The 13,336-nt window shown below is 41.4% G+C and overlaps 1 protein-coding gene and 1 non-coding gene across 2 annotated transcripts; one reads left to right on the top strand and one right to left on the bottom strand.

Moving 5' to 3' along the window:
• Positions 1-1,767: 1,767 nt before the first annotated feature.
• LOC121570061 (phosphatidylserine lipase ABHD16A) lies at positions 1,768-9,649 on the bottom strand. Its single transcript, XM_041881524.1, has 14 exons — positions 9,514-9,649; positions 9,027-9,083; positions 8,655-8,721; positions 8,310-8,396; positions 7,880-7,965; positions 7,595-7,668; positions 7,268-7,378; positions 4,516-4,630; positions 3,336-3,437; positions 3,114-3,177; positions 2,869-2,918; positions 2,367-2,490; positions 2,080-2,184; positions 1,768-1,853 (listed from the first exon to the last, which is right to left on the bottom strand). The coding sequence occupies exons 1-14, from the start codon at positions 9,613-9,615 to the stop codon at positions 1,786-1,788; spliced, it is 1,212 nt and encodes a 403-aa protein (XP_041737458.1). The 5' UTR covers positions 9,616-9,649; the 3' UTR covers positions 1,768-1,785.
• A 1,880-nt stretch (positions 9,650-11,529) lies between these two features.
• On the top strand, positions 11,530-11,604 carry trnac-gca. The gene has a single exon. It is a non-coding gene; the product is annotated as a tRNA-Cys (tRNA).
• Positions 11,605-13,336: the final 1,732 nt, after the last annotated feature.

The following is a 13,336-nucleotide window of genomic DNA, read 5'->3' as shown; positions in this document are numbered from 1 at the left end:
TACCATCACGATACTTAACACCAAAACAAGAAGGAATATTAGCCAGTCACAGAATGGCACTTGATCCAGACAGAAACTCAGCTACTGACTGCTCTGTTCAATCGTTGGGCATCTTTTGAGTTCAAAATCCAAAATAGATAGATTCCAGATGTTTCTGTACAGCACTTCGAGATATTAGCTGATGTACGAAGGGCTATATAAAATAAAATTGATTGATTGATTGATTGAATATCATTAGATTTGAACGTTTTTACGGCAACATTTTTCAGAGACTGCTATGTATGGATTAATGAATCAATTATACAATACATTTTACTTTGTTTTTACCAATCTATTTACATAATGGTAATTTATTTGAATGGTAAATCTCTATTGATAAACAAGGGTAAATCGTTGTAGCCTAGGCCTATACACAGTGTAGAAAACATTAAGAACACCTTCCTAATATTGAGTTACACCCCTTAGGTGCAGATACGATATGTATTGCGATTCTCGCAATTCGATACTGTGATTTTATTGCGATTCGATGATCCAAACATATTGCTCACCATATGTCTGCTGCAGAGGGACAAGAGAGAGCCTTAAGAAAACGAGTCATGGAAATAAGAAGTGCTGAAAATTAATTGTCTCCAAAAATACTGGAGTTTTGGTGCAGGTACTGCTAGATTCTCAAAACAATACATCGTAAAAAGTTATATTCCAATATGTAACTAGCGATTCCCCCCATCATTATTTAGCCAACCACCACGGTTATGGTCGGCAAGCTAGAGCCCAACTACTGGAGACCAGCTAGAGCAAAACTAAAACAAAACCACAGATTAAAAGCAAAGTGAGCAGAGACTTACAGAATGGATGGTTGGGGCCCATCCGATAGTAAAAGAGTGCAGGCTGAGTTAACTACCAAAGCTAGGGGGAGGCGGGCGCTTCACCAGGCCAAAATCCAAAATAGATAGATTCCAGATGTCAGTCAGCTAGTGCGCTAGCACTAAGCCAAGGTGGAAAAAGTTACAAAACTCCCGTAGCCTACTTCAGAGAACATTCTGAAAAGTTGACAAAATAAAAGTAGAACAGACACGGTACTACACAATTAGAGCAAGCAGGTAGGATTTTCTCTTTCGTTTTGAGTGGTAACAGGTTCCCACTAGATAACACAGCCACAAAGTCTGAACAGCCAGCTTGAGATAGCTACCGATCTAGAATACGAACTCTGTAGCACAGAGTAGATCCTCCATATGACGTTGAGAAATAGTGCATTGTGGGTAGTTTAGAAGTTATCCTGAAATAAGTTAATAAATGTGTAACAACCCAAAAACATAACTATACGTTTGTACTTATAGGTAACCAGATCGTGACTACAACTAAGCTACTAAGTCTTTGGTGAGTAAAAACTCATGTTTCCTACCCTTTAAAAAGTAAACAAAAAGAAATCTTGAATTTATACACTAGTTTGACAACCCTGTTTTTAAGCTTTTAATTGATATCAAACTCAACTGTTTATCTTTTCCGGTGATGAAGACATGGATGTCTCATGGTATGGTGGGGTATGCAAAATAGGTCAACATTGAGTACCTTTATTCTCCTGAATATTTTGGCATTTAGGTCCAAAAAGTCCCTTTCTGACCACTTCTTCCATGGGTAAACATATACGGAAAGTGTTGTACAAATCAAATGGGATGCTGTCAAAAAGTGATTGAATTCAAATGGATTTACCCCATATTGGATGATATGTTTGTGTCAGTCACACACACGTGGGTAAAGTGTTTGTGTGAGTAAAGAGTGTTGCACTTACTTGCAGAGCTGATCTGCGCTGTTGAGGTTCATGTACTGCCTGACTGTGTGTGTCACCAGCGGCCCTGAAACACACAATTTTCATTGTCAGATCCTGAACCAAACACAGCCCTTACATAGACACACACACACAAACCTCAGGCCTTTAGCAGATGCTATTATCCAGAGTATTGTTATAGAATAGATATCATAATAGAAAAAAAAGTGTTATCCAGAGACATAATATATTTGTTTATATGACATTATTGGTCTTTTCCACGCCTTGACCTATGACCCCTGCGAGAGACTCACTCCAGCTGTCGGGCATGACCTTGAGGGCCAGAGGCAGCAGGTCATCAAAGGAGGCGTCCAACACCAGTGCTTGGATCTCTGGATAGGACATCACCGCCCAACTGGCTGAGAGACAGAGAGAAAGAGGAAAGGAAGTATGAGAGGGGAGGAGAGTGGGGAGAGAGGGTGAGCAAGAAGAGGGAGAGAAATAAAGAAGTGGTGCTTACAGTATGTTGGTGAAATTGGTCAACTCATACCCACAATAGACTACGGCCAGACACGCACTGCATATCCAGTATGGTCCCTACCTGTGAATCCCCCTATGGACCAGGCATACACCACTATGTCACTGAGCTGGAAGCCCAGCTTGTGCACTGCAAACTGGATCACTACATCCATGGCATTGGCCTCGTTCTGGGGGAACGGTACGCCCTGAGAGAGAAATAAAGGAGTGGAAAGGGGAACAAAATAGTTATTGTTTTACATTTACTTTCATGTCAATGCACATTTTGAGATGGAAACAAATATGCTGCTAACACACAGACATTTACATTTGAGTAATTTAGTGGATGCTCTTATCCAGAGTGATTTACAGTAGTGAGTGCATACATTTTCCTACTTTTACGTACTGGTCCCGCCTTTGAAATCAAACCCACAACCCTGAGTTTCTTCCAACCTTCTCTATGAATGACACGTGTAGACAAACCAGACTTTCCACATAAGACAAACTTGCCTAATAATTCCGTTGAAATACGCAGGTAAGTTCACACAGAAGCTTGATGGGGACGAGCGAGGGACACTAATGCTTACCGTGCTTCCTGCAAAGCCAGGGTGGTTCCAGCCAAGCACCGAGTATCCACCTGCAACACAGACAGACAACACAGTTTATACTGCTCTAGTTTAAATTTGACAGGTTATGAGAATATGTTAACAACTATGTATGAACAGTGACCTTTACAACGGCGGGAGGAAGGATGGTAAGTAGGTTGGAAGGGAGGGAGGAAGGAAGAAAGTATTTCTGATGTGTAAAAGTGTCAGACACAGAGGTTCCTTACCTTCCAATGGAGTGTTCATACAGCCCACCTCATAGAAGCCTGCGTTGCCCTCACAGCAGATCACCTACAGCAGGACATACAGCAAACACTATAGACCTCACAGGGAACCATGTGTAATGTAGTTCTGATGGTTCATAGAGCGTACTGTAGTCCAGTTCCTTACAAGAGGAATCATGGGTAATGTAGTTCTGATGGTTCATAGAGCCTAGTCCAGGTCCTTACCAGAGTCTGTCCGTGCTGTCCTTCGTCACCCCTGCGGTCCACAAACATGGTATCGATCTCATTCCCATCACACGCCACCAGCTTGTTCCTCTGGCCCTCACACTGCACACAGAGAAGAGGGAGGGAAGTACAGAAACGGATCAGAAAAGATAAACTTCAAGTTAAGCCGTTCTATAAATCGAAAGGTTGCATATATAGAAATCCATTGATTCTTCCCAACGAGCTGTTCTTGTTAATGGGGAGAATCTGAAAATTGTGTCTAACTTGAGTTATTTCGGCGTCATTTTGGACTCCAACTTGACATTTAAGAAACATGTGAAGGTGGTGGTTAACAGTCAAGTTTGGATTATCCAACTTTAGGTTTATAAGACCTTACCTTCCTCTAGAGGCCGCCAAACTATATATGCATGCTATGATCTTCTCACATCTGAGATATTGCCTCACATGCTGGTCACAAGCAGGAGCTACAATTCTGAACCAATTGAAATCACTCTACAAACAAACCCTTAAGATTTTTGATAACAAACCAAACAGTTACCACCATTGTCACATCATTCACAAACATAATGTATTCAGTCTGGATAGCTTTAAGCAGTATGTAGATACAAGCCTTGTCTTTAAGATCCTGCATGGCCTTGCCCCTCCACCCCTATGCCGGCATATCACGCTCAAGGCAAGCACCTCCAGGATAACAAGGGCAGTAACTAGAGGGGATTACATTGTCCCTTTTCGTCACAGTAAATTTGGCCAATCGGCCTTCTCTGTTAGAGCTACAATATACTGGAATGTAATGCCCATGGACTTGAGAAGCTGCACTGATTGTCATTTTACATTTAAAATGAAAACATGGCTAAAATCTATCCAAACCTGTACACAAGTTATCTGTTCCTCATATGTAAGACGACAGTTGAGGATAGTGTTTTATTACAAATAAGTTGTTGTTAGAATTATATATTGTTGGATGTAATGTATTTTGTATTGTTTTAGTGAGTATTTGTATTGTGGCTGTGTAATTGCCCTTACCTGCCCTGGGACTACGGTTGCAAATTAGCTTATGGCATTATTGCAATATTGATGTTGATTAATGTGCATTGTCCCCCATAAATAAATAAATGACTACATCTTGAACTATTGTAAATGAGTGCAACTTGACCCTACTGTGGTGTGTGTGGTGACTCACCTCTTCTATAAGTCTAGCCTGGCCCTGTTGTAGCATGGGTCTCATAGCCTTCTGCAGTAGGTATACAGAGCCAGGGTACAGCATCCTCCTCCCAAACGAGTGGGCAATCAGAAAACTGGAGAGGAGGAGCAAGGGGGAGGGGAGTGAAGAGGTAGCATCAGTGGGCTAGCAGGCCGTAATGTAATATCAATCAAATATACCAAGCCTGCCTGCTGTAACAGTGAAGCAGAGAGAGACAGTGATAGAAACAGTAGTTGTAGTTAGTTACACATTATGACCTGTGTAGTACAATATCTGACAATGCTGCATGGTAGTGTGGTATACTGTAGTCTATTGAGTGTTTATACCTGATGATGTGGTATGGTAGAATATAGTGTATTTAGTTTAGTACCTGATGATGTGGCATGGTCGAATATAGTGTATTTAGTTTAGTACCTGATGATGTGGCATGGTAGAATATAGTGTATTTAGTTTCGTACCTGATGATGTGGCATGGTAGAATATAGTGTATTTAGTTTCGTACCTGATGATGTGGCATGGTAGAATATAGTGTATTTAGTTTCGTACCTGATGATGTGGCATGGTAGAATATAGTGTATTTAGTTTAGTACCTGATGATGTGGCATGGTAGAATATAGTGTATTTAGTTTAGTACCTGATGATGTGGTATGGTAGAATATAATGTATTTACACTGAACAAAAATATAAACGCAACATGTTAAGTGTTGATCCCATGTTTCATGAGCTGAAATAAAAGATCCCAGAAATGTTCCATATGCACAAAAAGCTTATTTCTCTCCAATTTTGTGCACAAATTTGTTTACGTCTATGTTAGTGAGCATTTCTCCTTTGCCAAGATAATCCATCCACCTGACAGATGTGGCATATCAAGAAGCTGATTAAACAGCATGATCATTACACAGGTGCACCTTGTGCTGGGGACAATAAAAGGCCACTAAAATGTGCAGTTTTGTCACAACACAATGGCACAGATGTCAAGTTGAGGGAGCGTGCTATTGGCATGCTGACTACAGGAATTTCCACCAGACTGGATGCCAGAGAATGTTAATTTCTTTACCATAAGCCACCACAAACGAATTTGTCAGTACGTCCAACCGGCCTCACAACCGCAGACGTCGTGTATGGCGTTGTGTGGGTAAGCGGTTTGCTGATGTCAACAATGTCCCATGGTGTCGCTGGGATTATGGCAGGGTTTACCAAACTCAGCCTTTGGGACCCCAAGGGGTGCACGTTTATTTTTTTGCCCTAGCACTACACAGCTGATTCAAATAATCAAGCTTTGATCAGTTGAATCAGCTGTGTAGTGCTAGGGCAAAAACCAAAACGTGCACCACTTGGGGTCCCAAGGATCGAGTTTGGGAAACGCTGAGTTATGGTATGGGCAGGCATAAGCTACGGACAAAGCATACAATTGCATTTTATCGATGGAAATTTGAATGCACAGAGATACCTTGACGAGATCCTGGAGGCCCATTGTCGTGCCATTCATCCGCCACCATCACCTCATGTTTCAGCATGATAATGCACGGCCCCATGTCGCAAGGATCTGTACACAATTCCTGGAAGCTGAAAATGTCCCAGTTCTTCCATGGCCTGCATACTCACCATACATGTCACCCATTGAGCATGTTTGGGATGCTCTGGATCAACGTGAACGACAGCATGATCCAGTTCCCGCCAATATCCAGAAACTTCGCACAGCCATTGAAGAGGAGTGGGACAATATCCAAGAGGTCACAATCAACAGCCTGATCAACTCTACGCGAAGGAGATGTGTCGCGCTGCATGAGGCAAATGGTGGTCACACCAGACACTGACTAGTTTTCTGATCCACGCCCCTACTTTTTTTTTTTTTTAAAGGTATCTGTGATCGACAGTATTCCCAGTCATGTGAAATCCATAGGGCCTAATTTATTTATTTTAATTGACTGATTTCCTTATATGAACTATAACTCAGTAAAACCTTTGAAATTGTTGAATGTTGCATTTATATTACACACTGTCCTCCCAATCTATGCAGAGCGCATCGAAGTATAATTATTGTAGGCCTGCATTGACAGGCACGAGTGGTCTTTCAATCAGGCAGTCAAGAGATGCGTTTTTGAGATCAAAGCGAGCCGCGTGTGCACATTTGTTGATATTCATTGCTAGTTAGTGAGTCATTTGACCACTTACAGCTCATTTTTGATCCGCAATGAAAATCCTGGAAAAGTCATGGTGTGTGCATCACCTGCGTGTGCCAGTGGGCCGTTGCCAGAGCAGAGAGAGAGAGCGAGATAGAGACAATTGTGCAGCAGGTAAAATAATTATATACAACAGACAAACTAGACAGCCAATTCAAAACCTATTGTGTAGTTTCGCTGGTTATCTTGCTAGTTAACTACTTAGCATGTATTAATGTCATTGTCATGTCCGATGTCCTAAAATAATACATGGGATCAGAGACCAGCAGCCTTCCATTGTCAATACCAGTGATAACAATGAAGGTTATTTTGTGAAGTGGTTCCTTGCAACATACAACACCATTTTCAGTTACCTTTTTGGCCCATGGTGTTACATCACTTTTTTTGGGAGGGGGACAAGTGACTTGAGCTTTCAGACAAGTAAAATAAAAATAAATAAATAAAAATAATAATAAATCCTACTTCTCCAAATGACAAGTGGCTAAAAAAAGTTAATGTCAAGCCCTGGTAGAGTACAGTGTATTGTGGATATTGTACTCTGTCTATACCTGACGATGTGGCATGGTAGAGTGCGTAAAGAGTTGAGCATGCTGTCTGCTGCCCCTCTCAGTTTGGGCTCTGGCTTCAGTAGAGACACTCCTGCCTTGGACAGCAGCTTCCTGTCACACAGGATGTTAGATGGGAAATGTAACAAATCAACAAGAGTTATATTGTGAAAACAGAGCCTTACTCTCAAATCATAACCCAGACACAGTCATCCAGTTTACTGTACAATCTTGTGTATTTCATACCAAAAAAACTATAATCACAGTGTACAAATTAACACACATGTAAAAGGTTCACACGTATACGCAAATTACACACACACAACTCACGGATTGCTAACTTCTTTCCAGCTGAAGTCTGCCGGCCAGTGAGAGAAGTCAAAATCATAGCAGGCCAGTTTTTTCTACAGACAGAACATTCAAAATTAGTGATCAGATAGAATAGCTGTGGCTTGTTTCTTGAATTTAAGATTGACAACCTCTAGCAAAACAGGCCTGAGAATAACATCAAATGACATATAGGGTACTGGTTAGATATAACGCACCATATGGGGAATAGGTTGTCATTTGAGACGCAGCCCAGCTGTTGACCAGCTGTTGCCATAGCAGTGTTACCTTGTTGCTAGGCGTGTGGTTCTTCCTGGTTTCCTCCAGAATGGAGATGAACTGTTGATACTCAGAGTTCCTCCACCGACCCCAACCTGAGAAGGAGGGAGAGGGAGAGAGAAGCAGAGAGCGCCAGAGAGGGAGAGAGTCTCAGGGGTGTACTTAGTGTACCTGATAGACCCACACCTTGTGTGGCAGTCTGAGTGTTTGTGAAATCGTAACCCCACAGGAATGCAATCGTAGTTACCGGTAGCCTAGTCACACACAATCCAATGTCTGTAGTAGATGAAGAACACCAGACACTATATTCTCTACAATTAGTTTTTGAGATTTGATTATATTTGATGGGAAAAAAGCATTGAACACAGAGGATTTCTCAAACCAGACAAATCCAGGAAGAGCAATACAAGTTCAGTAAAAAGAGTGGTAAAGTTCTCACCTCTCAGGCAGGCGACTCCCAGCAGACAAACCATTACTGTTCCCACATACTGACTGACTGGGACCAGCTTACTGCTGCAGATGTACCCTGAAACACACAGCAATGGTTAGGGCTACAAACAAACAAATAATTAGGCTAGTAATACTCATCTGCTCTCTATTTCCTGCACTCAAGCATGCACACGTCCTATGTGAAACCATATCACCACTAGCCACTACCAATACCTACCTAGCTGGGAGCTATTAATAGTTAAACCCAATAAGAGCATTACTGCATGAGTCATTTTTATTACCTTTCATATCATGTGAGCGAGAGCACACACACACACACACACACACACATTACCTTTTCTGTAAAGGTAGCAGAGGAGGAGAGGGGAGCTGTAGTACGACAGAGACCACAGGGCTGACGCCTGGTGGAGGGAGGAGAACACACAAAAGAACAGTTACATCTCAACAGAAAATGTGAGAATGTATAGACTACCTGTATAGCTATGTGTGTGTACTACTTGTCTTTACTGCTAAATGGCATATTATTATTATTATTTACTGGTGGCTTCAATTTATGCAAAAACAAAAATCAAAAGTTTGTGTATTACAGTGCAGGCCACTGCATAGAATAGTAAAATAGTTTGTTCTAGCTAATCAAAACAGAGTCATGATCAACAATTAACGTTAGATACTACAACTTGTGGTAACTTGCTAATTATATACTGACCCATCCGAGGATGCTGTCTGTGTGTTTCTCCAGGCTCTTGGGTTGATAAGTCCATCCCTGGTGTTGTAAGAGAATGGGAGAGTAGTTAGCTAATAGCTAGCTGCTAAATGAGTGGTGACTAGCCAAACCAGCTAACTGGATAACTGCAATGATCTCCCTGCCTAGATATTACAGCTAGCTACCTAGCAAAGCTAACAACAGTGGCTTAGGTTACGTGCTTGCTAGCACGCTCACCTGCAACAACGCAAAGATAGCTATTATACTTAATTATCCAGGTATCTAGCTATCTAACTATCTTAACATTCCAAAATGTGTTGACTATGCATCATTTTTCACTGTCACCTCTGTCATTCAGTGACTGACAGCGGTTTCAATAACACGTACTGACACTTCCGGACCGGAGCGCGAGCTAGCGTTGAACAAAGATACATTTCTATCTCTTCCTGGTCGGTCACAAACACATGCATGGTATCTTCCGTGAGCCTACCCTCCTCCCCGCTCTTCCTTCGGGTCGGGACTGCTCCTGTGAACGGTGAACTCTCTGGAGATGAGGCCCAAAAAAGCAGCGAAACCACATCCAGCCGCCCATTCTTCCTCCGGTAGCTACCGCAGCCGACACAGGACGTAAATTCCAAACGGAAAAAGTGCATTAGTTTTCTTCTTTGGTATAATAGCGTTCGCAGCAATTATATGTGCATTCCGCCACCTACTGTACAGGTGGATAATAAAGATCCCAAAAATGAAATAATTCGGGGTAAAAATAAACATATAAAAAAATTCGATAAACTATCAATAACAACATTTAAATTAAACTAAATCAGCCTGCTTTTCGGTTCTAATCAGCTTCCTACACAAGCTCAGAAGGATCCTGTGAGGGTGGGACATTTTCTGGCGACAGTAGTCTTTGCAGTGCTTCTGCCATGAAGTCTTGGAGGCCCATAAACTTCTCAGCTGCAGATATAATGATGTCCAGCTTCTTGGACACTTGTGCAGTACAATTAATAACTGTGGCTGTAAATGCTACAAAATCCACCTTCTTCACAATAAGTGTATCCAGATCACTTGATTGATGTATAACATTTGCAACAGGTTGCGGTGCATCCACCGCCATATCTTCTTCAGAACTGTGGCCTCTTGCCCCGCCTTCATATAAGTGATTTGCTGTACTGCCCTGATCCTTGACACCTCAACCTCTTTCACCCTAACAGGGCACTGGGAATTCGGGAATATGATCCCCACCACAGTTGCAACATTTTACATTCACAGACGCTTCAATAACATATTCCTTCCATCTGCAAACACTTGACACATGGCCAAACTTTCTACATTTCTTGCATTACATCGGGTTTTGCATGAACGCTCTTATACACTACCAGTCCAAAGTTTGGACACACCTACTAATTCAAGGGTTTTTCTTTATTTGTACTATTTTTACATTGTAGAATAATAGTAAAGACATCAAAACTATGAAATAACACATATGGAATCATGTAGTAACCAAACAAGTGTTAAAGAAATCTAAATATTCTTCAAATAGCCATCCTTTGCCTTGATGACAGCTTTGCACACTCTTGGCAATGTATGCACGCATGACTGTAAGTCGCTTTGGATAAAAGCGTCTGCTAAATGGCATATTTATATTTATATTTTTGGCATTCTCTCAACTAGCTTCATGAGATAGTCACATGGGAATGCATTTAAATTAACAGGTGTGCCTTCTTAAAAGTTAATTTGTGGAATTGATTTCCTTCTTAATGCGTTTGAGCCAATCAGTTGTGTTGTGACAGGGTAGGGGGGGTATACAGAAGATAGCCCTATTTGGTAAAAGACCAAGTCCATATTATGGCAAGAACAACTCAAATATGCAAAGAAAAACGACAGTCCATCATTACTTTAAGACATGAAGGTCAGTCAATACGGAACATTTCAAGAACTTTGAAAGTTTCTTCAAGTGCAGTCGCAAAAACCATCAAGCGCTATGATGAAACTGGCTCTCATGAGGACCGCCACAGGAATGAAAGACCCAGAGTTTCCTCTGCTGCAGAGGATAAGTTCATTAGAGTTAACAGCCTCAGAAATTGTAGCCCAAATAAATGCTTCACAGAGTTCAAGTTACAGACACATCTCAACATCAACTGTGCAGAGGCGACTGTGTGAATCAGGCCTTCATGGTTGAATTGCTGTAAAGAAACCACTACTAAAGGACACCAATAAGAAGAAGAGACATGCTTGGGCCAAGAAACACGAGCAATGGACATTAGATCGGTGGAAATGTGTCCTTGGGTCTGGAGTCCAAATGTGAGATTTTTGGTTCCAACCGCTGTGTCTTTGTGAGACGCGGTGTGGGTGAACGGATGACCTCCGCAAGTGTAGTTCCCACCGTGAAGCATGGAGGAGGAGGTGTTATGGTGTGGGTGTGCTCTGCTGGTGACACTGTCTGTGATTTATTTAGAATTAAAGGCACACTTAACCAGCATGGCTACCACAGCATTCTGCAGTGATGGCCCTCCTGTAGCTCAGTTGGTAGAGCATGGTGCTTGCAATGCAAGGGTTGTGGGTTCGATTCCCACGGGGGGCCAGTATGAAAAATGTATGCACTCACTAATTGTAAGTCGCTCTGGATAAGAGCGTCTGCTAAATGACTAAAATGTCAATTGGATCACTAAAAAATCCCATCTGGTTTGGGCTTAGTGGGACTATCATTTGTTTTTCAACAGGACAATGACCCAACACACCTCCAGGCTGTGTAAGGGCTATTTGACCAAGAAAGAAGTGATGGAGTGCTGCCTCAGATGACCTGGCCTCCACAATCCCATGACCTCCACCCAATTGAGATGGTTTGGGATGAGTTGGACCCCAGAGTGAAGGAAAAGCAGCCAACAAGTGCTCAGCATATGTGGGAACTCCTTCAAGACTGTTGGAAAATATATTATTATATTATAAAATACTTATTTTCCACCATAATTTGCAAATAAATTCATAAAAAATCCTACAATGTGATTTTCTGGATTTCTTTTTCTCATTTTGTCTGTCATAGTTGACGTGTACCTATGATGAAAATTACAGGCCTCTCTCATCTTTTTAAGTGGGAGAACTTGCACAATTGGTGGCTGACTAAATACTTTTTTCCCCCACTGTAATGCTTTGTATTCAGGACATATATTTACTTTCTGTGCCGCATTTTTTCCAGTTTTATTTTAGTGCCTTATTGCAAACAAGATGCATGTTTTGGAATATTTGTATTCTGCACAGGCTTCCTTCTTTTCACTCTGTCATTTAGGTTAGTATTGTGGTGTAACTACAATGGTGTTGATCCATCCTCATTTTTCTCCTATCACAGCCATTAAACTCTGTACCTGTTTTAAAGTCACCATTGGCCTCATGGTGAAATCCCTGAGCGGTTTCCTTCCTCTCCGGCAACTGAGTTAGGAAGGACGCCTGTATCTTTGTAATGACTGGGTGTATTGATACACCATCCAAAGTGTAATTAATAACTTCACCATCCTCTAACAGATATTCAATGTCTGCTTTTTACTATTCTTACCCATCTACCAATAGGTGCCCTTCTTTGCGAGGCATAGGAAAACCTCCCTGGTCTTTGTGGTTGAATCTGTGTTTGAAATTCACTGCTCGACTGAGGGACCTTACAGATGTAGTAATTGTATGTGTGGGTTACAGAGATTGGGTAGTCATTCAAAAATCATGTTAAACACTATTATTGCACACAGAGTGAGTCCATGCAACTTATTATGTGACTTGTTAAGCACATTTTTATTCCTGAACTTATTTAGGCTTGCCATAACAAAGGGGTTGAATACTTATTGACTCAAGACATTTCAGCTTTTCATTTTTTATTCATTTGTAAAAATGTCAAAAAACATAATTCCCCATTTCACATTATTTGGTATTGTGTGTTGGCCAGTGATATAAAATCTCAATGTAATCCATTTTAAATTCAGGCTGTAACACAACAAAATGTGGAAAAAGTCAAGGGGTGTGAATACTTTTTGAAGGCAGTGTAGATGTCCATCAATCAATCAATCAATTTTATTTTATATAGCCCTTCTTACATCAGCTAATATCTCGAAGTGCTGTACAGAAACCCAGCCTAAAACCCCAAACAGCTAGTAATGCAGGTGTAGAAGCACGGTGGCTAGGAAAAACTCCCTAGAAAGGCGAAAACCTAGGAAGAAACTTAGAGAGGAACCAGGCTATGAGGGGTGGCCAGTCCTCTTCTGGCTGTGCCGGGTGAAGATTATAACAGAACCATGCCAAGATGTTCAAAAATGTTCATAAGTGACAAGCATGGT

Source organism: Coregonus clupeaformis, chromosome 28 (assembly GCF_020615455.1).
Source record: "Coregonus clupeaformis isolate EN_2021a chromosome 28, ASM2061545v1, whole genome shotgun sequence".
In the NCBI taxonomy this organism is placed as follows: Eukaryota; Metazoa; Chordata; class Actinopteri; order Salmoniformes; family Salmonidae; genus Coregonus; species Coregonus clupeaformis.
Note: the sequence above shows the minus strand (reverse complement) of the source record. Positions and strands in the feature narration are given on the sequence as shown.

Excerpts from the sequence above, each read along its gene's own strand:
- LOC121570061 (XM_041881524.1), bottom strand. The coding sequence starts at position 9,615 with ATGGGCGGCTGGATGTGGTTTCGCTGCTTTTTTGGGCCTCATCTCCAG. Across the intron at positions 8,722-9,026 it reads CAGACAGCATCCTCGGATGG|GCGTCAGCCCTGTGGTCTCT; the intron begins GTCAGTATATAA and ends TCCCTCCACCAG. Across the intron at positions 1,854-2,079 it reads GGTCATGCCCGACAGCTGGA|GGCCGCTGGTGACACACACA; the intron begins GTGAGTCTCTCG and ends TGTGTGTTTCAG.